General features: G+C 52.0%; 9 protein-coding genes across 9 annotated transcripts; 4 read left to right on the top strand and 5 right to left on the bottom strand.

Moving 5' to 3' along the window:
- Window positions 1-347: 347 nt before the first annotated feature.
- BO83DRAFT_249069 (C2HC5-type zinc finger protein) lies at window positions 348-2,108 on the top strand. The gene has a single exon (XM_025527024.1). It carries the CDS (start codon window positions 530-532, stop codon window positions 2,096-2,098), a length of 1,569 nt encoding a protein of 522 aa, XP_025389421.1. The 5' UTR covers window positions 348-529; the 3' UTR covers window positions 2,099-2,108.
- Window positions 2,109-2,739: 631 nt separating this feature from the next.
- BO83DRAFT_377601 (cytochrome P450) lies at window positions 2,740-4,826 on the top strand. Its single transcript, XM_025531032.1, has 3 exons — window positions 2,740-3,064; window positions 3,155-3,745; window positions 3,798-4,826. Exons 1-3 carry the CDS (start codon window positions 2,987-2,989, stop codon window positions 4,686-4,688), a joined length of 1,560 nt encoding a protein of 519 aa, XP_025389420.1. The 5' UTR covers window positions 2,740-2,986; the 3' UTR covers window positions 4,689-4,826.
- A 41-nt stretch (window positions 4,827-4,867) lies between these two features.
- Window positions 4,868-6,265, top strand: BO83DRAFT_249058 (uncharacterized protein). Its single transcript, XM_025527023.1, has 3 exons — window positions 4,868-5,258; window positions 5,354-5,857; window positions 5,990-6,265. The coding sequence occupies exons 1-3, from the start codon at window positions 5,163-5,165 to the stop codon at window positions 6,140-6,142; spliced, it is 753 nt and encodes a 250-aa protein (XP_025389419.1). The 5' UTR covers window positions 4,868-5,162; the 3' UTR covers window positions 6,143-6,265.
- A 123-nt stretch (window positions 6,266-6,388) lies between these two features.
- BO83DRAFT_436627 (MDR family MFS transporter) lies at window positions 6,389-8,358 on the bottom strand (the record flags this gene model as incomplete). Its single annotated transcript, XM_025535974.1, has 3 exons — window positions 7,936-8,358; window positions 7,083-7,889; window positions 6,389-7,033 (listed from the first exon to the last, which is right to left on the bottom strand). Exons 1-3 carry the CDS (start codon window positions 8,221-8,223, stop codon window positions 6,389-6,391), a joined length of 1,740 nt encoding a protein of 579 aa, XP_025389418.1. The 5' UTR covers window positions 8,224-8,358.
- An 825-nt stretch (window positions 8,359-9,183) lies between these two features.
- glkA (glucokinase glkA) lies at window positions 9,184-11,220 on the bottom strand. Its single transcript, XM_025531031.1, has 2 exons — window positions 10,710-11,220; window positions 9,184-10,650 (listed from the first exon to the last, which is right to left on the bottom strand). The coding sequence occupies exons 1-2, from the start codon at window positions 10,890-10,892 to the stop codon at window positions 9,346-9,348; spliced, it is 1,488 nt and encodes a 495-aa protein (XP_025389417.1). The 5' UTR covers window positions 10,893-11,220; the 3' UTR covers window positions 9,184-9,345.
- A 1,729-nt stretch (window positions 11,221-12,949) lies between these two features.
- BO83DRAFT_310666 (Mic19 family protein) lies at window positions 12,950-13,956 on the top strand (the record flags this gene model as incomplete). The annotated part of the gene is made up of 3 exons (XM_025527446.1): window positions 12,950-13,008; window positions 13,279-13,336; window positions 13,411-13,956. 3 exons carry the CDS (start codon window positions 12,950-12,952, stop codon window positions 13,954-13,956), a joined length of 663 nt encoding a protein of 220 aa, XP_025389416.1.
- A 287-nt stretch (window positions 13,957-14,243) lies between these two features.
- Window positions 14,244-16,069, bottom strand: BO83DRAFT_377595 (ribonuclease P/MRP protein subunit POP1). The gene has a single exon (XM_025531030.1). The coding sequence runs from the start codon at window positions 15,841-15,843 to the stop codon at window positions 14,350-14,352; it is 1,494 nt and encodes a 497-aa protein (XP_025389415.1). The 5' UTR covers window positions 15,844-16,069; the 3' UTR covers window positions 14,244-14,349.
- Window positions 16,070-17,795: 1,726 nt separating this feature from the next.
- On the bottom strand, window positions 17,796-18,789 carry BO83DRAFT_407511 (peroxiredoxin family protein; the record flags this gene model as incomplete). The annotated part of the gene is made up of 4 exons (XM_025533973.1): window positions 18,542-18,789; window positions 18,099-18,375; window positions 17,887-18,030; window positions 17,796-17,831 (listed from the first exon to the last, which is right to left on the bottom strand). Exons 1-4 carry the CDS (start codon window positions 18,589-18,591, stop codon window positions 17,796-17,798), a joined length of 507 nt encoding a protein of 168 aa, XP_025389414.1. The 5' UTR covers window positions 18,592-18,789.
- Window positions 18,790-20,682: 1,893 nt separating this feature from the next.
- Window positions 20,683-22,971, bottom strand: BO83DRAFT_426149 (alpha/beta hydrolase; the record flags this gene model as incomplete). Its single annotated transcript, XM_025535259.1, has 6 exons — window positions 20,683-20,910; window positions 20,977-21,037; window positions 21,096-21,159; window positions 21,234-22,463; window positions 22,516-22,705; window positions 22,756-22,971. The coding sequence occupies 6 exons, from the start codon at window positions 22,969-22,971 to the stop codon at window positions 20,683-20,685; spliced, it is 1,989 nt and encodes a 662-aa protein (XP_025389413.1).
- Between the last annotated feature and the right edge of the window lie 553 nt (window positions 22,972-23,524).

Genomic DNA, 23,524 nt, shown 5'->3' with positions numbered 1-23,524 from the left:
TCCAGGTACTGGGATATCCTATTAGAGAGGAGTTCTATAAAGTGCCCTTGTAACGGTTGTTCGATATCTACCCCGGCGATCCCCGTGGTATAATAGCCTACTTCGAACCTATCACTAATTCGTGTACATGAAAAGTGGCTTCCAGACAAGAGTACAAAGTGTAACCTCGTAGACTTCATGGCGTGTTGGACGACTGCTATCCTGGGCAGAGCTGTTCCATGGAGATGTTTGGACATTGTTTTGCCTTGATTTGTGCTCTATGCAAACTGGTCTGAATAATATATGAAAATGACTTATTATGCGATACACCCAATTTATTTGTGGTATCGCGAAAGCTCGTGGTTGCAGGCTAGTATACAATGTTGTTGGCCTGAAAAGTATGGCCTCGAAGCCCACTTCGGGACCTTCCGTCCGTCATCGTCTGGCCCGCTTGCTCGATTCATCGTCCACATTTTATGACGCGCATCCACCATGAGCATCAGTTAACTCAGTCGCTAACAATATCTATAACCTCTGACTATCTAGCGACATGAGCAATACCAGCCTCATCTCCTGGGCCGTCCCCAGGCTGAGCCAAATTCTCCCGCTGGACGAGGAGTCGCTCACACAGATCATCACATACGCCGCCAGCCTCTCCAAAGAAGAAGGCGCCGAACACCTCAAAAACCTTCTGGGCGACTCTCCCGCCGCATTTGAATTCATTTCTGCATTCAGTTCGCGACGAGAACCACCCCCACGATCTAACGCGCCGTCACCCGCTCCGAGCGGCCAGTCCACATCTAGGAACAATCATTCGGGAACGCAGTCGAAGAGGGGCAAGAAGTCGAAGCCACCACTACACAGCGCCGGACCTGTTCGCCGACCAGACAATTTTGGAAATGTGACAGGCGGATACAGAAAGGAGGACCAGGTTGAGGACTACATGCCCGTCTCTAGCCGGAGCAAACAAGAAGGAAGCGCGAGAGAAGGCACACTGGATACCGGTCTATCACCATCACCGTTGATCTCTTCCCGCGAGGCATCTGCTACCTCTTCGCGAAATCAATCACCGGCCCCAAGACCGACACCGGCTAAAAACCCGCCTTCAGCCGCTGGCCCCGTGATCTCGGATCTACTACCGAATGTCAGGTCGAAGGCGGCCAAGTCTGCCTCTCGAGCTGGTGGGAGCAGTACGGGGACCGGCTCATCGTCCAAGGGATCGCTGACTACGAATAACATCAATGATTTGACGGCTGCCATTGCCGCTTTGGAGGTATCTACGAATCCGACGCTGAGTGGTGGCGCACGCAAATGCACATGCAACGCTAGCATCCATCCTCTCTTTGATCCTGCGCCGAATTGTCTCAACTGCGGGAAAATCATTTGCTCGCTGGAAGGGCTACAGCCGTGTTCATTTTGCAAAACACCTCTCCTGTCGAATGACGAGATCCAGAGCATGATACGGGAGCTGCGGGCGGAGCGTGGACAGGAGAAGATGCGCGCGCACAATGAGAGTGTACATCGGGAGGGTGGCCCTGGAATGGACTCAGGAGCTCCCAGTAAACTTGACGCTGCCAAGGCGCATCGGGACAAGTTGCTTGCGTTCCAGGCGCAGAACGCCAAGCGGACACGTGTGGTGGACGAGGCGGCAGATTTTGAGACTCCGAACGTAGCATCTACACTGTGGATGACACCCGCGCAGCGAGCACTGGCCCTTAAGAAACAGCAGCGGATTATGCGGGAAATGGAGGAAAAAGCAAGGCCGGAATGGGAGAAGAAGAAGACCATCATGAGTCTGGATATCAAGGGAGGAAAGGTGAGGAGAGTCTACCATTCAGCTGGGCCTGCGGAGACGGGCCCGTCTGCGGAGGAGGAAGCCGAAACAAGGGCAGAGGAGGAGCTCGGAGATGGGGAGAACCGAGAAAGCAGCGGTAAGGCATTCAGCCACAACCCTCTTCTTGCAGCTGGAGGGCTGTTGCGACCGGTCTGGAAGTCGGCAGACGGAGAGCAAGCGGACACGGCACGCAAAGAGCGGAAACAGACATGGCGGAGGGTGCAGGACGATAATGATGACAACGAGCAGTGGATTCTCGGTGGCGGTCTCCACGGTTACACATGAGAGGCATTTGACATAATAGCTTACCCGAACTGGCTGGTTACATTGTCTGGAAGCCGGACAACAGTAGCCGATGCTCTAGTACATATACAGTGGGTAGCAACAAGCCCGAGACTTCGCTTAGCTTCGTCCGATAAGGCCCGCGATATAAGCAAGCAATGATTGGGCCATGATCTCCAGGAAATACTACCGCTCTGACATGGATCGATAAGCAATGCTCCATCGGCATCGCTGCGACAGAAGACAAGACACATAGCAGGAGTGGTTAAACATCCTCTCCGACGGTGTACACGACTTGGAATGACAGCAGCAATCTTAGCATGAACATTATCAATCGAGATCCGAATGATGGGTTCCACCAGATCGGCGGCCAAAGCTACTAATTTTCATAAACAGTGTAGAGATATGAAGTAGCCGGGGTACCCGAGCCAGGACTTCTCTATGTAGATACGCAGACCAGCCGGTGCTGGCCACGATGACGCATCCTCGCAGCTATTGCGCTAAATCGATGAATATTACATAGTTCCATGGAAGACACTTCGTACTCGAAAATGAGGAGAGAGGGAGGGGATGGAGGGGCAGCAGACGCGAGGGAAAGCCCGTCAGTAACCGAGCCAGAGAGATGTATAAAGCGGTAGACGAGTCTCGAGTGCCAGTGAGTGTCTTGTAAGTGAAACAGCCATCTGGAGAGTGGTTCTGATATCTCGAGTGACTGTCGTCATTTGCCTGGCTTTGTTATCCGCTTGCGGGGATTTCCTTTTTGGTCGAACTCGGCCTCGGTTGGCCCCGGCTAGCTTCGGTGCTCGTTGACTGGCTGAACTATATACTTCAGCTCCTTATTATTATTCCACCTCTTAGCACGACACACTATTGCACTAGGATTCGACAGCCATGTTGGCCCAAATTGGCTGGCAGGCTATCTCTATAACCCGCATAGGGTGGGGGTTGCTTGCCTTGCTCGTGGGATTGGTATGTTGATACCGATTCTCCCTTACACCTTCTGTATTATGTCGATAAGGTGTCACCTTGCATACTTGCAATGCATACTGACAACATCAGTCTCTTGTCTACGCTACCTACAACCGCTTCTTCCACCCTCTCCGCCGCATTCCAGGTCCTTTGCTCGCCTCCCTCACTCCCTGGGTCCAGCTCTACCACGGCCTCCAGGGAGACCGACACCTGTGGCTCTGCGCTCTTCACGAACAATACGGCTCTCATGTCCGCGTGGCACCTAATTTTGTCTCAGTAAATACTGCTCAAGGCCTCCATGACATCTACGGACACGGCAAGCGGCTCAAGAAGGCCGATTTTTACAATGCCTTCCCCGCCATCAAAGGTGTGTACAACACACACAACGTCATTGACAAGGTCATGCACGGCCGGAAGAGACGAGTCCTGAGCCAGGCCTTTTCGGATCATGCACTCAAAAGCATGGAAGACGTGATGCTGCTGCACGTGCGGCAACTGTGTGCAGGCTTAGCGCGTGCCCAACAGACAGGCGTGGTGCAGGACATGGGCCGCTGGTTCAGCTACCTCACGTATGATGTGATGGGCGAGTTGTGCTTCGGAAAGAGCTTCGACATGTTGATCGAGAGTAGTCGGAGACGGCTAATTGAGCTCGTCGATCGGGCGGCAAACCGGCACTATGTGGTATGTCTCGAGCTGCTATTGTTGTTGAGGACCGAATCGACTGACAGAACAGTGTGGTCTCTGGATGCCCCTAGATAGATGGCATCTCGACCAACTCTTCATCCACCGACTCACCAACGACCGCTGGAACTTCATCATGAACTCGCGCGTGGAAGCGACCAAGCGCGCTCAGGAACGTACCAAGGCCGGCCACGACGCCAAAAGAGACTTCTTCTACTACCTGCTGAACGCCCGGGATCCCGAGACGGGCCAGGGCCTGACGACCCCTGAGCTCTGGGGCGAGGCCAACGTGCTGATGATCGCGGGCAGTGACACGACGTCGACGACGCTAGCCGCGACGATCTTCTACCTGGTGCGCAACCCACATGCAATGGCACAGCTGCAGAAAGAGGTCCGGGAGAGCTTCTCCTCGGTCGAAGAGATCGTAACGGGCAGCAAGCTGAACGAGCTGGTGTACCTAAAGGCGTGCCTGGACGAGGCGCTGCGGCTGGCGCCCGCGGTGCCCGGGGCGCCCCCGCGCGAAGTGATGGAGGGCGGAGCGGTGGTGGACGGGGTGTTCCTGCCGGGCGGGACGGATTGCGGGACGCCAACGTACTCGATCCACCGGCAGGCGGCTTATTACCGACAGCCCGGGGTGTATTTGCCGGAGCGGTGGATCGAAGGAGCGATCTGTCAGACGGGGATGGAGGCGTGGCAGACAACGCGGGAGGATGTGGAGATGGCGCGGCGGGCATTCTGTCCCTTCAGTATTGGGCCGCGGGGATGTATTGGGAAGAGCATGGCGTTGATGGAGATGCGATTGACGATTGCGCGGTTGATGTTTTTGTTTGATATGGAATTGGCCGACCGGAGAGGAGAGGATGAAGGAGGGCATTTGGCATTGGTGGACCATTTTACCAGTGCGAAGGAGGGACCGGATGTGATTGTACGGGCGCGTGTGTAGTAGATAAATAGCATTATCATTATATTATATTTGTATCTACTGTGCTCGGTCTATTGTAAGTGTTGTTGTATGTAGTAAGATGGCAGGAGTAAGACACCAAGCCAGAAAGGACACGTGCCCACACTGCATGAACATATCACCCCAAGACTATGGGGATGAGAATGCAATATCATACCCACCTTATTCATTCATTTAATTTGTTTCAAATCAGGTAACTAACCTTATACTATTCTCTATATTTATTCATCACTTAACTTTATTCAAAACTGTCATACATGATATCAAACCATGTCCATTCCTTGACCTAACCCCATCATCACCATCCCTTAAACCACCACCACCACAACAACAACAAGGAACCATTCCTCCCCTCACTAAAGCAACCCGCAAACCACTACCCCAAATACCCCCCTAAAAGAAAAACAAAAAGAAAAAACAAAAGAGGAGAGAGAGAGAGAGAGAGAGAGAGAGAAGATGGTCTCCCCCCTAACAACAACCTTCATTCAATCCACCATTCTAAACGCCATCGCCAACATCCTAGCACAAATAATAGACCATTATCGGAAATCCGTAAGCTGACCCCCAGACAACACCAACACCAACACCAACAACAACAACCACACCCCAAATCAAATTAAAAAAAACCATACTAAATAAATTTCAAGAAATCAACAACAACGACCACAACAACAACACTCACACCTAACCTCCCCGCCCTCCTCCAATTCATCACCTACGGGATAATAATCGTTCCCCCGAATTTCATCTGGCAGAGGTATCTTGAACGGCGGTATCCGGGGTTTCTTTTCCGTGGTGGTGCAGCATCAACCCCTTCCTCATCTACTACTACTAACAACTATTCTCCTCCTTTCCGAACATCTACCCCTAATGGAAAGAAAGGAGGAGGAGGAGGAGGAGGTCCAGGGATAGGAGAAATCTACATCTCCATCCCAGACCCCACATCCACCGTCCTCCTCAAAGAAAAGAAAAAGACCAGCAATAATTTTCTCCCTAGGCGCAGCAGCAGCAGAGGAGGTTGGTACAACTTCCTTATGAAATTCCTACTTGATCAGACGGTGGGGAGTGTAGGGAATATCGTACTGTTTATTGTTCTCATTAATCTGTTGAAGGGGGTGGGGGTGGGTGGTGTTTGGGGGTTAGTTGTTGAGGTAAGTTATCTTCTTTCATTTGTTTCTTCTATTTCTTTTATTCCTCTTATTCCTTTTTGGTTCCATGATATGGATGATATGGGGGGGGGGGGGGGGGGGTGTCTGGGATATGCTAACTCTGTATGTTGTTAGGACTTCAAACCAATCATGATCGCAAGACTCAAATATAGACCGATTGTCTCGTTGCTCATGTATACGGTTGTGCCGGTTGATCGGCGTGTCGTGTTTGGGAGTGCGTGTGGGGTGATTTGGGGGGTGTATTTGAGTTTGTATGCTGTTGTTTAGTGTATCTTTCTTCTATTTCTCTTTCTCTATTTCTTTTACTACTATTGTTGCTGTTCTTTTTGTCAGAGTTAGTTGTGATGTGGTCAATCTTTCGTTTCGTTGTTTCTTTTGTCAGCGTGATACCTCGTCTTGGCCATCATTTCTTTCTTATTAGATCTATTCATTGTCTGTCTGTCGCTTAACTAGCATTATACAATTCATAAGTAATCACATGCAATTAGGAAAAAAATCATAACTTGTAGCGGCCTACGCCGCCGCCGGCCCGATCTTCTTTCCCTTCACAGATATCCACTCAATAGGCAACGCTCCAAAAATACTCAGCGCTCCCATGGCTACAGCAACATAGAACGTTGTCGTCACGGCTCCATTATACGCCTCTAGCACAGCCGGCAGCTGATCCGCAGATACAACATGCCGTAGCATCGTTGCCCCCGCCTGCATCACAGAAACAGGGTCAATGCCTGATACCTGTGCCAGGTTCTTGCGCAGTTCATTCTGGAAGACGTTCTGCGCTACAGAGACAAACAGCGCTCCGCCCAGTGTCTGCGTGAACGCCACGATGGCCGTGGCGCTGGGAACATCGGCAATCTTCAGCGCTGCTTGAACCACCATCATCGGCTGCTGCATGCCCAGGCCTGCGCCCATGCCGAAGATGATCTGGTATCCAATCCAGTGACCGGCCGAGGAATGCACGCCCATGGTGGAGAGAAGGCCGCCGCCGACGGCGATGAGAACCGGGGATATCAGCATAAATGGGGTGTAGTATCCGAATGTGGAGACCAAGCCGCCTGCTACGATGGAGAAGATAACAACGCTGAGTAGCATGGGCAGGTTCATGATGCCGGATTTGGTGGCGCTGACGCCTTTGATGGCTTGGAACCAGATGGGGAGCTGTAGATGTTAGTGAATTACTGGGATGGTTTGGTGGTGGGATACGCACGTAGTAAACTGCCACAAAGAAGGAACCGCCGACGCAGAAGCTGAACAGCGCAGCACCCCAAACATTTCGGTTCTTGATCAGCCGTGGAGGGATCGTGGCTTTCTCCTTACCCCACATCTGTAGCACGATGAATATACCAATGAGGACCCCGAATAACACCAGCAGGGCGATGATGCGGCCATTACCCCATTCGTAAGTGGTCCCACCCCATTGCAGAGCGAGCAAGACGCAGATGACTCCTGGCAAGAAGACAAATGTACCAGGCAAGTCAAACTGCGCGAGTTTATCCTTCAGCCCCTGGGTGCTCTTGACTGATTTGGGTGCCTTGAAGAATAGCAGGATGAAGAAGATGGTCGCGCCGCCAATGGGAAGGTTGATATAGAAACACCATCGCCAGCTGACATGATCGGTAAACGCACCACCCATCAGGGGCCCTGCTACACTGGCGATTCCATACATGGAGGTAATAGAGCCGGTAAGAAAAGGCCTCCATTTCAGCGGTGCAGTCTGAGAGATAATGATCATGGCTCCTGAGAAGACTCCGGCGGCCCCAAGGCCAGCTATCGCCCGCCCGATAACCAGTGCAACCGAGTTGGGAGCCACACCACAGACCAGAGAACCGATCTCGAAGATCGCGAGCCCCATCAGGTATACCCATTTGGTGGAGTAGAAAGTGTACAGCTTGCCAAAGGCCAGGATAAGGCAGCACGTTGTAAGGAGGTAGGAACTGCCGTACCAACCCACGTCGCCGAGGGACTGGAATTGGTCTGTAATTTTGGGGATTGCAGTCGCCAGAATCGTGTTGTCCTAATAGGATTAGCACGATCGCTTGCCTACGGAATGGAATACTTACCAAGGCCATGCAGAAAATCGAAAGACAGAGTCCAACCACAATCAGCGTGAGCCTCCATGAAGTAGGGTACTCTGGCTCAGGTTCCGCATCATGGCTATGTATCGAGCTGGGTGCTTTTGGCTCGTGCTGTGCTTCGACCGTCTGTGAATGAGGGGAGGTGTCGCGCGCAGAGTCAACGAGAGTACTCTCTTTGCTCCTAGCGGAACCGTTGCCTTCTGTCTGCGTGACCTTGAATGGTTTCAGTTCAGCGAACGGTCCCTGCTGCTTCGCAGCGTGGGAGGCATCCATGGCGAGGATAGGTGTGCAAGACCCAGACCAATCTCACAACTAAAGCAGATGACGGGGGTTAGGGCAGCAGTCAACGGTGTAGATAGTAAAAGAAGCAATCCTTCGCTGGTCTGCAACTGACAGCAGTTATCTAAGAATCACTCCAGAAACAATTAGCAAAAGTGGCAGGAAGGAAGATCAGCAGTGAAGAGAAAGACGGCTCAAGGAAAGCCTCCTTCCGGCTTCACTGGCTGAGGACCATTGCCGTAATGGAAGCCAGATTGTGTCACCATCTCGTAGCCACGCCAGTCTGGCCCAATGACGACCCCTTGCTTTGTTGCACATGTCAAGGCTCCAGACCATTCAGGAGCAGAAGCAATCCGTATTCCGAAGCACTGGTCAGGTTGTGCAAGCTGCAGGTATACCCCGGAGGGCTTGGTAGCGTGACGGGGCAAAGCGAGGGTCACACTGAGAGTGGATGGTTTGCTTCTGACATTCCGGCATCGGAAAGATTTCTATCCGGAGAGAGCCCTTGAAAGATTCCTGTCAGTTGGGAATGATCAGGCGGGATATTCCTTACAAAGAATATCGGAATAGGGGAATTCCAAGAAGGATGGATTAACTTCGATCGGAGACTCACCTCTTCCCCTGAAGCAAGGATTGGTGGGAGCCAGACTGCATCTAGACTAAGTACCTGCATGCTATTTCTGTTGTTGATCTTCGTTGTCAATCAAGTGGTCAAAGAAAGACAGACTCTAAATCAGGCACTATTGAATTCTTTCAGTGGGAGGTGGTGGTTTTGGGCGGCTGTGGCGGGCAATAGCATCCTTGCTTCTCGTGCCATCGCTTTGTTCGCTTGGTCGCGTTGGCAACTCAGGAGCAACGCGTGTTGGCTTAGCAGCGTTAGAATTCGGACTGGCCTTGTCAGCCCAATTACTCCTTGGTTGGCAAGCTACAGTGCTGTCGCCATATGAATCAAGATAATGGTAAAAGAAAGAATTCATTCCGACCTAGGATATATTCACAATTCCAGTAAGCTGTACAACGCCGTAAAAGATCAAATATGCCCAAACATCCGTCCTCCCAACCGCTCTTCAAACACCTGTCCAATGCGGAAATCCTGCGAGATGGTTTTGACGGCCACTATTGTGCCTTTCTGCGGGCATCCTCCTTGCTAGCGACGAGGGCGATCAGAGCAGCACCCACGCCGCTGCCATCCTTGGAGATACCAATGCGGATCTTCTTGTTGCCGGCTTCGCCAACCTCGGGCACTTCGCGGAGGGCGTCGCGCATGTAGCCTTCGAAGTTGGGGTAGAACTCGACCAGACTGCCATCAACACCAATGTCTACGAGGTCGTCCTTTTGCAGCTTGCCAGTAGAGAGGAGGACAGCAGCCAGCGGGACGGCACTCAGACGAGCAGCACGCTTGCCAATGGCATGAACAACGGTCTGGATGGCCTTGCAGTCATCGGTGGTGGGGCGTTCGATCTTGAGGTGATCCTTCAAAGCGACCTTGATCTGCTCCATATTCTCGGTCTTGTCGGCCTCGACCAGACTCAACAAGCTGGTGTCAATACCCCACTGGCGGTACAGGGAAGACTCCTTGGGCACAGACACAGTGGAAGCCCCGCCAGTCTTGAGGAAGCCCAGGGACTCGTTGCGCTGCATGTCCAGCATGACGCGGCGCAAGATCTCGCCCAGGAACATACCCGAGACACGCTTCTCGAACATCTGGATGCCCGGGTTGTTGCTGTCGGCATCGAGCTGCTGGTCGTAGATGGTGTTCGGTAGGACACTCAGGTGGTTGTCGAAGCTGCCCCATTCGGCGTTGATGATCATCTCACCGGTGGTCTTGTCGTACTCGGAGTGTTCAATGGTCTGCAGCTTCGTGATGCGGTCCAGCTTCTCCACATAGGCGCCATTGGTGCCCGTGCCGAAGATAGCACCCAGGAAAGTGCCCGTCTCTCCAGGAGAGGTGTATGAACGAGCCATCAGGGTTCCCACAGTGTCGTTGACCAAGGCAGCCACACGCACCGGGAGTCCCAGATCATCGATGGCGTTCTGCAGCAAGGCACAGACATCCTTACCCACCGCATCGGGAATGTTGAAGCCCTTCGTCCAGCGAATCAGGGTACCCTTGTTAATGCCCAGCTGACGCACGGGGAAACTGAAGGTGAAACCCAAGTCGAATAGGTCCTCTTCACAGTCGCCATTCTTCTCATTGCGGCGTCGCACGTGAGCTTCGAAGTGGTCGTTGTGGTGAATGCGCAGGAACGATTCGATCTGGCGGGCCAAGAACAAGAAGAGATCCTTGGCCGTACCGGACGCCATGGTCTCACGAGGAATCATGATCTTAGACTGGGTAAGGGAGAAGGTAGTGTCTCCGTGTAGATCGATCGAACACACGCGGAAGTTGGTGCCGCCGAGATCTACTGCCAGGTACAAACCCTGCCAATGACCAGGTCAGCTGCTGTTCTGCGGAGGGAGCTGATTGGTGTGAAATGTACCTTTTCCGTGCCATTGGGCACTGCCGTGACATAGGTCGGGATCTGACTGAGAGTCGTGTGCTCCTTGGACAGACCTTCATCGATCTCACGAATGTATTCCGTTACTCCACGTTGCACTTCAGCAGCGGGGTAATCGAACTGGCTGGCAATGCGCGCAGCCTCGGACAGCAGAGCAGATGACATGATGACGGAAGAGATGCGGATATGAGGAAGATTGTTGAGGAGAGGGAAAATAAAAGGAGCCTCAAGGGACGTGTTGAGACCACAACAAATACAGTGTGCAGGAAAAAAAAAAGTGGTGAAGGAGGAGACCGGATGGTGGGGTTCAAGTAAATACGGGGAGGGGCAGACGAAAGCTGGAGGGGAATTCGGGGAATGGAGATGAAGAGAGAGAGAGAGAGAGAGAGAGTAGAAGGAGGATGTGGAGGGAACAAAGGATAAGGATCAGGAGGAGGATACGAGCAGGAAGAGTCTAATAACTATTATCCGGAATGAGCATACGATGATGAAGGGGGAGCAAGTGGGCGTATTAATAGCAGAGCCATGAAGCCCAGTAAAGAACTAATAAACTTGCAGTTGGAGGGGTCGATGAGGTCAGTCCGACGGGCTTAAGCCAACGGGAACGCCGGGTTCGCCGGGTTTGCCAGGCGTGGCCAAAGGGAAATTGGGAAAGGGTTCACTACCACTTCCAGTTCTCTCTGCTTCCCCCTCCCTCCCCCTTCCCGACATTCTCGCATTGCCGATGTCTCGCACTTGTCCCAGGTTTACTGACTTAGTGCGTGGTTCTCTCCAGTCTCCAGTCTCCAGATGCCACTCCTCGCACTAAAAAGTGGTCCAGTTGCCTGCAAGACGGGGTTGCCGCGAGTCGGTAGCGAATCCGCCCGCGTGTCTGCCATGACGCATGAAACCAACTTGGTGGGGTTTAAGCCGTCGTTCACCGGTGAGAGGGAATTGGTTAGCAGCGAAGGGAATGGAAGGGCGAGGATGGCTGTTGCACACAATGCAATGCCACAATGCCATTCTCGTGCTTGGCCTCTGCGTCAGTCAGGAGAGGGTGAGACCACGCGGTGGGTGGTGTGAATTGGTGGTGATGCTGGCCCTTCCCCGTCTCCGGATGCGGTCGTCTGGGGCATTGGGGAACCTGGAGATGCTGACATGAGCATCATACTAGTACCAGGATCGGAATCACCATACTTGCAACTAAGTGATATACTAACTACGGCTGTTTGCTTTGGGACTGACTAGCCAGCTGTCAGAAGATGATGATCAGGGGATTCTCGTCTCGACGTAACCTTAAGTAACCGTCCAGCCTATGCAAGCAACCATCCCCTCCACGGCTGCTTCCCTGCATGCTGCAGTATCACTGCGAGATTTTATCTCAGGATCAGCCACTTAAAGGCTTCGATCTGTCAGGTCTGTCACTTATTGTTTGCATGTAGAGAGTACTTCTTCAGTAGTTTACATTGCTGCGTCACCTACCTAGAGTTCTCGCGAATAAGACGATATGCCGGGCGATCTTCAAGCACGTGAGATTCAACACAGTATACCACTCACTAACATAAAAATAGCTAGTCTAAATTTGCAGAGAAAGCAACAACATACCTATTCCTGTGCTATTTAGAAACTCATTGAAGCACCTCCTCTCACTATCGAACCTATCCATGCTCATAATCTGACCCTCTGGGATCCAAAGTCTAAACCTCAACCCAACCACTCAAAACAACACCATCAACACCCAAAAACCATCTAAAGGTACAGTAAGAACCCCCAATCTAATACACTTTCCCCAAGCAAACCATCCCAGCAATCCCGGGCACCAACTGCATCTCTACCCAACCTCCAGCGTCCAAGAAAGTAAAAAAGCCAGCCATCCCAAAACGGCAGCCCCGTGACTAATCCAGCAACAGTGTCTAGCCTAAGGCATCAATACATCACCCATCCTCTCCAGGCACCAAGACATCAACTAACCGCAGCCAACTTCTGCCTCAGGCGAACAATGACTAATCCCACGTGACCCGGCGGAAGTCGGCTTCAGAAACGGACCTTGACGATATGCAATTCCCTGCTCCGACACAGGAATTGCCCTCGATCAGGATCTCTCGGCGGCCAATTGCGGTGTTCCACTGAGACCGAACTACACTCTCGCCTTTTTCCCCCCCCTCTCCGGTCCACCAAACAATAACAAAGACAGCTTCGGCTGAAGGAAGTCACGGACACACGAAACCCGATATCCGCACATCATGGGCGCCGGCAGCTCTAAGCCCGCGGCTCCGGCCGACTCGAAGCACATTTTCTCGAGGTAGGATGCTTTTGCTTGTTACATTGGACGATTATACATTGCTCTGAGGGGAGTTGGTATAGCGATTGGCTTGGGCTGGTATATCGGTGGACGCGCTCAATGCATGCTATTGAAGCCCGGACTGTCTTCACCGAGGATAATCATACCTACCCAAAACCAACCATATTAATAAATAAATAATTCGACATGGGCGATACCCTTCAAAACCATTGAAACACAGTCACAATGAGAATAAATCGGAGTACCAGCTAATAGCTATATCCTACACAGCTCTTCCCCCGTCCAATTCTCCGCCAACTTCGTTGACGGCCTCCAGTCTAACACCGAGGTACGTACATTTCCCATATACCTACCTACCATACCCTCAACTCATCTAACCCACCTCCTTCAATGGAAAAAAAGACCGACTCCGCACGCGCCCGCTCCCTCGAACTGCAAATCCAAGAGCGCGTCGCTCAAGAACTCGAGCGCCTTCGTGCTCGCGAGCAGCAAACGCTGGCCGAGATCGAGAAGAAGCTTGCCGAAGCCAAAGACGTCTCTTCTTCGACACCCGCCCCCAGCTACGCTCCCAGCAGTGGGGGTGCAGCCTCCTACTACCCACCCGGATCTCTGGACCTGGATGCGCCCCGGATCCCGTTCGCGGGGCGGGAAAGCTACTTCGCAGCTGCTGCTGCTACTCCGGCAGCGGTTGAGGCGGCGCAGCAGCCGATCAACCGGGAACTGTCGCGGGAGAGCGTGAACAGTGAGATTGAGGAGTTGAGGGCGAAGTTGGAGGGACGGAAGAAGTTGGTTGAGATTGATGCGGGGATTGAGAAGGCTAGATCGGAGGTGGTGAGTTGTTTGAGGTTGAATGATCGGAGGCCGTTGGATTGTTGGAAGGAGGTCGAGGCGTTTAAGAAGGAGGTTGCTAGGTTGGAGGAGGGGTTTGTGGATCGCATTGTTGGGTAGATTTATCCATTTCCATAGGTGGTGATGATGATGGACTATATTGATAGAGAGGTGAGGTATAGTGGTGTGTAAGTGTGTGTTTGTTCGACTGTTGCTGCTGCTGCTGCTGCTGCCGAGTCATCAATCCCGGTTTGTGCATGTGTGTATATGTATACCTAGCTTGCTAGAGAAGGTTACTGGTTTCTGTTTTCATCGTTTATCCTTAGTACTCTGTTGTGGTCGGTGGTAGAGGTTGGTTGGTTGAAATCTCCCAACTAAATGGGCAGATCTTGAATATTCATCTCTATCATAATTCCATGTTCAGTTCTAAACCCCCTCCTCCCCAAACAATCAATCAAAGACACACAGGGTATCACGCAACAAAGCCACACAATCCATCCATACACATACACATCAAACCAACTCCCAAAACCCGACCCTCGCCACCGTCTCCCCCGCACTCCTTATAATACACATATTCTTCCCACTCGCCTTCCCCTTCTGCACCTTCGACAACAAGACAGACCCAATTCCCGTACCCTTTCCCTCAGCAAGGTTATAATTGCCCGTCGTAACAAAGCCAATAAGATCCTCCTCCGTCGGAACCGGCAAATGCTTCTGACGAACATCGTCACCCGCAGACGGAGTGATAAGCGACGCAGCAAGCTGTTGCTGGACATCTTCAGGGCCGAGGTTGGCGGTAGATCGGGATTGTTTCTTCTGAAGTTCATCTCTGAGACCATCGTAGGGTTGCTTTGATGATAGCGTGAGCCAGTCTTGGCGGAGCTCGCGATCGGTAGTTGGGAGTCGGTAGATGCGGGCTCGGGGGGTGGGTGTGCCGCGGTTGAGGAGGGTGAGTTTGACTGTTGCTAGGGCTGAGGTGTTAATGGTGGTTGAGGAGTCGGTTAGGGCGCGGGTTGCTTCGGATGTTGGGAGTTGGTGGATGCTCAGTGGTGGAAGGGTGGCAATGGCGTCGTTGTCTTGGGGGTTGGTGGTATCATCCGGTTTGGTTTCAGTCTCTGAGGGTTGTTCCTTGTCGGTTGTATTGCTCGCCTCCGGTGCTCCTTGAATGAGTCTTTCCCAGTCGCAGGCCCAACCACGTCCTATTTCACCCTTCTGTCCGTTTCTCAGATCGATGCTCTCGAACTCGGTTCTGCGCCCCTTGGGACGTCGCTCCCACTCTCTCTTCGCTTCTTCTCTCTCGCGCAGACCCCATTCCCACCCAGCGCGGGTTCCTGGGAAGTCACCAGGGAACCAAGGCTCTCCTGATTCGAATGAGAGTTGCTGCTGCTCTTTCAGACCGCCAAATCTGGGGTTTCCGCCGCTCGAGAGGGGATAGTACATCAGCGAGTACCAGAACGGAAGCACGCACTTCCATGGGAGGAGGACAGTCCAGGTTCCAGGTGCGCTGCTGCTCTTGGAATGGGTAGGTCGACTGGCCAGTACCATCACAGGTATCTTGGAGTCAGTGTCTTTGGCGGGCGGGCGTACGCCAGGACCAGCTTCGGTTCGACGCCGATTGATAGCCTTTTGGCTAGGCAACTGGCGTGCAGCAGCTAACCGGGCGCGACGATCGAAGAGAGCAGGGGCCGTCTGCGTGTTATCCGGGGACCACGACGAGAGTAGTACAGCCAGCCGTTGCATCTCTTCCTCTGACGATGATGGCTTCAAAGTCTTGGGCGGGAAATCGAGGCGAGGGTCGGAGACCGAGAACCCAAGGATGGCATCCTGCGGCAGAGATGCAGGGTTCGTTACCCCCAAGAGAGATGTCCATGTAGCCTCCGGACTGTCCGCAGCGACATCCTTCCCATCCACAGCAACCGGCTTGAACGACGCAAGCAACGCCTCCGTAGCCCCCGGACCAGTAATCTCGATACTGCCAACTTCAAACCGCAAGTCCTCGACCATAACAGGAGGATTTTGCTTCTTCGAAACACCCAGCAGGGAATTCCACAACTGCAAAAGCGCAGACGGATGCACCCGAACAAACACCTTCCTCCAACCCTTCTTCCCCTTCTTCTGCTTCCTACTCTCATCAGCATCAACCATCTCCACATCCTCCCCCTTCGCCTCAGCACACCAAACCAACGTAACCGGCGCAATGGGTCTCTTCTCCCCCTCCCACTCATACACCCAAGTCCGCAACCCCCTCGTGCCAGCCCTCCACTTCCTCCCCTTCCCTCCCCACGCCTTCTCCCCCTCAACCCCAACAGCCCTCAACACCCCCTCAATCGCCCCCACCGACCCCTCCAACTGCAACGTCGCCAAATAACTCATATCCCACGCCACAGCACCCCTGGACCCCCTCGCACGATGCGTCGGCCGATAACTCTTCTCCGTCGGCGACAACGGCACCGCGAACCTCCACAACGGATCCTTAGAAGTAGCCATATGCGCCCTCTTCGCATGAAACATATGGGTGGGCAACCAAGTCTTGCACTGCTGGCGTTTCTTGAACCTAGCTTCCGGCGGATTCGGCCTCGACAATTTATTTTTCTTTATTTTCGGCACCCGCGGCGCAATCTCATACGCATGACTACCGGATTCTTCCAACGACTTCCGGACCTCTTTATCTCGCTGAGCTTTCACGGCCGCGCGCTTGGCTTTCGTCTTCGCGTTCAGGTTCTGTAGTCGCCGGGCAGTTTCGAGCCGAATGCGCATTTGTTCGGTCGGTTTGCGGGTTCGTGATGATACGGTGGGGGTGTTGTCTTCTATCATCTGTACACAGAATCATAGTCAACATATTAGAATCTTTCCGCTGCTCTCTCGAACCACAAAAACCCATTTAGAGTAATCTTGACGTTAAGAGACTTTGAGAAAAGAAAGGGAATATGTATATAAATACATACCTCTCTCCTCGCCCTAGCTCTCAACCTCTTCGGCACCCTCTTCACATTATGACTCGCCGTCCGTCTCCTCAACGACCTCGGCACCTTCTGAAACGCCCGACTCGTCAACGCATTCTTCGATCGCTGGATCCCCGATTCGAGCGACCGGATCTCGTATTCTCTTGCTTCCACGTACGCAGCGACATCTAGTTCGCCGGAGGCTGATAGTGCCGCGTCGGCGGCCTGCACGGCGAGCGAGCGCGCATCGAATGTTTTTTGACGTTTGCGGGCGGCCGCGGCGGAGAAGTTGTTGTTGAAGGGAGCAGCAGGTTTGCGCTTCGGTGGGTGGGAGGCCATGATGGCCGATGAAATGTGTTGTGTGTTTGTTGTGTGCGAAGGGAATTTCTAGGAATTAATGTATCATTTGGAGTTTGTAGGGGAGGAGAATCTGTTGGAGATGAATAATTAAAGCTTTCAAGATCCCTGCAGAAAGGTCCGGGTCTGGAATGAAATGAAATGAAATGATGGAATGGGTTGGTTTGGTTTGGTTTAGCGCGGTGTCTGTTCCGTCGTCCGTCGTCAACTTTCAGTTTTCCGGCCGACACAAATGGGAAACTAGTGATGGGAGCAGCCACTCCGACGCAACAAAATGGCAACGCGACCAATGATCGTTGGCTGACGGTTAAATGCTCAAGTTAATCCTAGTAGGTCTTGTTGACGCTTTGATATTCGGGCTTTTGTAGATCAGTCTTAGCTGGGGGTCGAATAGTAGCTTGTTTTTCTCTTTGTACATTTTCTTTCCTTTTTTTCTTGACTTTTAAGGTTATTTTAGATGATCGTTGGACACAAGTATACTACGTACTGGCATCATACTACAATATGAACAGCGTTGTCGTAGCTTCGTAAGCGCGTTGATTTTCTTTCTATCTAGTGGTTCTGTCTACTTTCTAACGCATTATCCCACCAGGATATGAATGTCAACGCTATCTATCATCGTACGCCTGCCATGTCTATCGTCTTTAAATGACACGTTTACAGCTGCTTGAGGACGGCCTCGGCGCTCGAGAACTGCAATGATAGTTAGTAGCTATTCACCTGGACATGAGAAGAGTAGGAAACATACCTCGAGGTGGTTCTTGGCGGGCTCACGCTTGGCGTAGGTGACCTTGCCGTGGTCGATGATGATGGCGTAGCGACCAGTGCGGCCCTCCTCGTCGGCCCAGCCGATGCTCTTGGAGAACTTGGCCTCGGGGTCAGACAGGAAGAGCTATAAAAAAGATTAGTATCATTGGTCTAAAGGACCAAAGGACGAACGAGAAAAGAAGGGAATCTTACAATGTCATCGTTGGTGACCTGGTTGGCCTTGCCCCAGGCGCTCATGACGTAGGCATCGTTGTAGGCAAGGACGGCAACAACGTCGACACCCTTGGCGCGGATCTCAGGGAGCTTCTCAACGTACTCGGGGACGTGGCGAGCAGAGCAGACGGGGGTGAAAGCACCGGGGAGGGCGAAGAGGATGACCTTCTTGTCGGCCCACTCCTTGGAGGCGTAGTAGTTGATGGGGATACCGCAAGAGGTGATCTCGCCCTTCTCCTCGGACCAGGGGATGTAGCTGTGAAAGGAGGAAGCATGTTAGTGAATGTACTAGTAATAGGGTATGGTGACCACAGGATATGGTTGCGTTGTTGCTCTCGAGACACCAGCAACCGGAGAGGCGGAAGACGGTGGGGGAGGGGCAAAAGGAAGAGAGAGAATAGAGGAATGAAGAGAATACTCACGAGAAGGTAACGTCAGCGGGGAAGCTGTCACCGGGGTTGAGGCCAGACATTGTGAATGAGATTAGTTGGTAGTAAGGTGTACTAGAAAAGGTATGAGTGATTGAGTAGTAGTAGTAGTGAGTTGTGAGAGTGAAGAAGATTGGGAAGGGAATGGAAGGTTGGTTATATAGGGAAGAAGGGGAGACGGAACGGGGGCAGCGAGCCTGTGGCGGGTAATTCGACCTTAGCTTCAGTTGAATGAATGGTTCCTGTGTCAAGGGCAACGAATAACGCGGCGACGGCCCGCCCACGGCGCCATGAGGTGATCCGAAGCAGAAGGATACCGAAACTCTTCGATTGGTAGGGCTTTGGAGGGGGAACTGTATTATCAAGAAGACCGCCCGAGACTGAGTGACCCCACCACGCATTCCTTTTTCGGGTCTGCGCCATTCCCGTCCACTGGCCACCATATCTAGACCGTCTCCGTTGACAAATCGGCCCTCGATTCGATGTTCAAGTCTTACTATTGCTGCTGCTACTCCTTCCTGGAACGTGTTTCCGGACCAGATATCCCATACTCTCTACAGGTGGGCTCTCTCTGCAGGGTTCAATCATGGGTCTGTCTGGCTTGCATTTCTGGGCCATCCTCAGTCACTCCCATAAATTGGGCATCAATCTCTATAGCTAATTAGCACTGCTATCAGAAGAGCATTAATTCCCCAGGCTCATCATTCTCCCGATGTAGTATCAACTATCAATTGCTGGTTATCAGGAGCCGGCACTTCATCCGAGTCTGCATCAGTACAACTAAAAGCTTGGTTACCTCCCGTACACCCCTGATCCTAACGCCACTCAACCTCCAATCTGGTCCTCATCCTAGATGGGTTCTCTATCGATATGCTTAGTAAATAGCCATTGGCATCTACAAATCAACCAATGCTGCAGATCAAACCTGTTTGCAGAACCAAAAGCAGAGGTCTGCCGTAAATCCGATGTGAACACAAATCTGCTTGTTCGTTTCTAATCACCAGAATTACCACGCAATTCACCCAGATTCTCAATGTGTAGCTGCATCGACAGCCCAGTTGCCTGTCTCCGTCTCCGGCGTTATATCACCGCCAACAAGCTTATCTCTGCCTCCAAAGATAGTGTTGAGGAAACCATCCCACCTCGACACCTCAGGCATGCGCATAGTGCCCCTCCATCCCAGCACCCAGACTTCCCTCCTATTGGCCTAAAAACCCGAATCACGAGAAAATAGCCCCACCTAAGCCAATATCGAGCCAATCAGTGGTCTCCACCCACCACCGCCCTGCTCTTCCTCTGCCCAGTAAGCCAATACGTAACCAGTCCCGTCCACCACCGCAAATATCCTCAGGGACCTTGGTGTGCTGGTGCTTGGTGACCGCCACTATGATTTACAAGTTTCCGAAGATTTTCCTCCCCAAACTCTCTTCCAGGCAGTGAGTTTGGTTCAGCCAGGGAGAAAGATTTTCGCACATTGTTACCGTGGATAAGAATACCATATCCCGCCTTGCCACTTAGGTAGAGTATGATGTGGTGATCCTCGGCTTGTGTCGGACCCATTCGACTGCTTACTGTGTACTTGGTAGGCACGGGTCCTGGTATCCGAGCATCTGATAAGATTGGCCAACCAACCATAGGAAAGCCAGGTCGACCCCCGATCACGGAACTCGACTTTCGGTGGCTGAGCGCGCTTGGCTGCTAATGATTATGATGGTAACACCGCGCAGAAGCCGATCCAACGCCGTGATGAATAACACCTCGCTGGTTTTCCCCGGCATTTGTATGGATTACCTAAGGTAGGCGAGTCTGGGGCAATGGTCTGGGATGATCTTCCCCACCGCGATTATACATCCTCCGGGTTCTAGAAGAAATGCCTGTCTTGCCCCTGACGATGGACAGGGGTTGGTCTGCAAATGCTTCGATAAGGTCGGCTTAATAATTCTAAGTAGTCTAGGCAATACTCCTCAAATTGAACGCAGGTGATGTAACTGGTATACTCAAATAGAATCTGCTGAAGTAATGTGTTATTCATTCTCTTGGTCGAGATACGTTACAGGGCAATTTGCTATCAATGGCATTCTAGCCAGTTCCTATGATTTAAAAGATGGTTAACTGCAGCACTACCTTGCAATAGTTTACCCCCTCCACGCGCCTAGCGGATGGCGCACCTCGCTCAGCGAGTGCAATGCGGACATCAGTTCCGTGTCCCCTGGCGACAGTATCTGGCTTCTCTCCTGTCCGGCAAGATGAAAGGGAAGCTCATCTACCTGGCAAACAGTCCCGGGACTTGGTAGCTCTCCGGTCTGGAAATACTGACGTATTGCTTTCGCGGTACATAAGGATGGACCACTCAGTGTGCAATGCTGCGACATTGGAATGTTAGTAATTTTGCACATGGGTCTGAAGGGAGGGGCGGAAAGAGTACTCACTCCAATGGAGTTCTGCTCTAACACTATTGACTCAGGAAATCCACGCGCCATAGTATGAGCACTGCGGATGCGTCAGTTGGTGCTTCGAAGTCTGTCAGGATCGAGTGAGCATAACTTACTTCCGGAGCGGAGTTACTGGATCATAAGTATTTCCGATAAATAGCAACGGGTGCGATGTGTTGCCTGTAAAGGGCCCTTGAAAAACAACATACTTGTCAGCTTCTATTGCGGTGATGACATGTGCTTTTCAGACGTACCATCATAGCGCCACTCAGGCCGCGTCTCCATTCTGACACACGACATGCGAATCTCAGCCCAAAAATCTCCAACCGCCTTACTTTGTCCCTGGAGCCTATTCCAGTAGCTCCGGAACTCCTCCTTGGCGGTTCCGTCGAGGCCTGGACCGTCTGTGCATAGAATATTCCTCGAGGCCTCCTGATCGCTCTCGCCAGGTACTTTGTACTGTTTGGAGGAATCGCAGGGAGGAGGTGCTGGCCATTGTTTGGCTTCGTACTTGAGATCAGCGAAGGAAGAGCCGTTACCTTGCTCGAGCTCAGTCAACAACCGGGCCACTAGATCGAACGACTTCAAAGGAGTATAGAGAGCCTGCACAACCAGTGACTTCACGTCACTATAGGTTATAATCTCTGGTCCCCTGTTTCCTGAGGGAGGTACGGCAATAGGGCTCGATGTAAGATTGGTCAAAAGTTGCTCATAACGAGATTTGAGGTCTTCGGGATCTCCGCCCAGCGCGAACGCACATGATGAGGGCCCAGCTGTTTGGCAATACTCGAAAAACTTGTCGAATGCTTCATCCGAATCTTGTAAGTTGGTAAGCCAGTTGCCCGCATAATAATCATCAGCGTTGCAGACACCGTCTATTACAGCACGGTGTATGCGATGAGGCTGCATGGCTGCAAACGTGGAACCCAGGATTGTCCCATAAGAAAAACCCCAGTAGAGCAGCTTCTCCTCCCCTTTGTTCCAGCGATTGTGCAGACTTATTCTCTCCGCGTCCGAGTTTGCTTCAGCGAGGGACGTGTTCGAATCCGTCGAAAGGAGCCGCTCTGTTTCTCGTTCGCGCCATTCTCCCTGGCGCTCTACGAGTTCAACCATATCCGCCACCACAGGGGCTGTATTCATAAATTTTCCTATCCATTCACCATCCTTTGACGCTGTGACTCCTTGCTGATTGCAGCTCATACCAAAAGCTTCATACCTTGCCCATCGAGTATCGAAGGCTCCTTCAGAACTTCCAAGTAGACCCTCTGCCTCTAGCTGCAGTAACCACGCTTTCCTCGTCGCGGAGTCAGGAAAGCAGGATAAATTAGGTGTTGTATTATTAACCCCTCTTGGGTCAAAGCTGACAACATCAAAATACTTTCCGCTCGCCGAATCTGCACTTGGCGATTCTGGGGAGTCGACGATGGTCTGGATAGCTTTCCCATATCTGAGGACCAAGCTCACTCCGGATCCACCAGGACCACCTATTTAACAATCAGAAGAAACTTTGTAAAGTAGTAATGTGACTCTGCATACCTGGATTCAGAAGAATGGCCCCACCATATCGCGCATCTGTGACAGGTACCTTTGCAGGAACTTTGATAACAGCCAAGGCAATCTTTGACCCTTCGCCATCCGTTCGATTCCAATCCATTGGAAGCGACAAGCGAGCGCATCCGTAATGGTCAAAGCATGGATGGTATACGAGTTGTTCGGTGGGGGTAATCTGGTAGCGTATATTAGAACATTACATCCCAACCTGATACATTTACTTACATCTTCCCATTCAAAGGACTTATCGGGAGTTGGACTGGGCAGCTGTTGTTCAACGCTCTTGCTTCTGTCAAGTCCGCCATATATGTGAATAATAGCAAATGCGACCAGAGCGAGGAGGAGGAGGATTCGAAAGGCTTTTCCTTTGACAGGGTGTGGCCTAGATGGCACTACTGCCATATCAGGCCGGTGGCCAGGCAGTTTTGAATCCAGAGACATTGTATGAATGCCTTGGATCTAATGGTATGATAGACCGCTTGCTGAATAGGATGGCGCTCTAAAAAGGAGGTCGCAACGGTGCTAATCCTGCTCACTTTCTGGCGGTCAGAGCATTTGCCTGTCACGAGCATAAGACCGCATATTTATAGTGGCCGAGTCAGCTCAAAGCACTAGTAGCTAGTTTCCGTCCGCTAGAGTGTATTGAGATGATATATCCTTGTAAGCCGGATGCAAATATCAGGTCCGAGTGGTGAGATTCAGTAGCTGCACGGCTTAGCCCTGCGATTACTTCATGCCAGGCAGCTTCCTACTCTGGAAGGATCGCATTGTGCCGCGGGCCTTCCTAACCTGGAATAGCCTTGCGCTCCTTGCGACCTCTCACCGATAGGCTGATAAGCTGATGAGTAAGTACCTCGCAGGATGCTATCCCTGTAGGCAACAAGTGCGGGGATAGTAGTCTTCCACAGACTTTAGTTAACCCGACAAAGCCGATGACAACTGGTGAATATTATATTTTGTTTTCGTAGAATTAGCAGGCTATCATTTTATGGTG

This window comes from Aspergillus eucalypticola (genome assembly GCF_003184535.1).
Source record: "Aspergillus eucalypticola CBS 122712 chromosome Unknown BO83scaffold_9, whole genome shotgun sequence".
Taxonomy (NCBI): Eukaryota; Fungi; Ascomycota; class Eurotiomycetes; order Eurotiales; family Aspergillaceae; genus Aspergillus; species Aspergillus eucalypticola.
The sequence above is the reverse complement of the archived record's forward strand: the minus strand, read 5'-3'. Positions and strand labels throughout refer to the sequence as shown.

What these genes read in the sequence shown, in the direction of transcription:
- BO83DRAFT_249069 (XM_025527024.1), top strand. Translation starts at nt 530, where the DNA reads ATGAGCAATACCAGCCTCATCTCCTGGGCCGTCCCCAGGCTGAGCCAA.
- glkA (XM_025531031.1), bottom strand. Translation starts at nt 10,892, where the DNA reads ATGTCATCTGCTCTGCTGTCCGAGGCTGCGCGCATTGCCAGCCAGTTC. An exon ending in TGCCCAATGGCACGGAAAAG is followed by an intron (nt 10,651 to 10,709) that starts GTACATTTCACA and finishes GGTCATTGGCAG; the next exon opens with GGTTTGTACCTGGCAGTAGA.
- BO83DRAFT_377601 (XM_025531032.1), top strand. Translation starts at nt 2,987, where the DNA reads ATGTTGGCCCAAATTGGCTGGCAGGCTATCTCTATAACCCGCATAGGG. An exon ending in TTGCCTTGCTCGTGGGATTG is followed by an intron (nt 3,065 to 3,154) that starts GTATGTTGATAC and finishes TGACAACATCAG; the next exon opens with TCTCTTGTCTACGCTACCTA. An exon ending in CGGCAAACCGGCACTATGTG is followed by an intron (nt 3,746 to 3,797) that starts GTATGTCTCGAG and finishes CTGACAGAACAG; the next exon opens with TGTGGTCTCTGGATGCCCCT.
- BO83DRAFT_377595 (XM_025531030.1), bottom strand. Translation starts at nt 15,843, where the DNA reads ATGGTCGAGGACTTGCGGTTTGAAGTTGGCAGTATCGAGATTACTGGT.
- BO83DRAFT_249058 (XM_025527023.1), top strand. Translation starts at nt 5,163, where the DNA reads ATGGTCTCCCCCCTAACAACAACCTTCATTCAATCCACCATTCTAAAC. An exon ending in TAGACCATTATCGGAAATCC is followed by an intron (nt 5,259 to 5,353) that starts GTAAGCTGACCC and finishes ATAAATTTCAAG; the next exon opens with AAATCAACAACAACGACCAC. An exon ending in TTTGGGGGTTAGTTGTTGAG is followed by an intron (nt 5,858 to 5,989) that starts GTAAGTTATCTT and finishes GTATGTTGTTAG; the next exon opens with GACTTCAAACCAATCATGAT.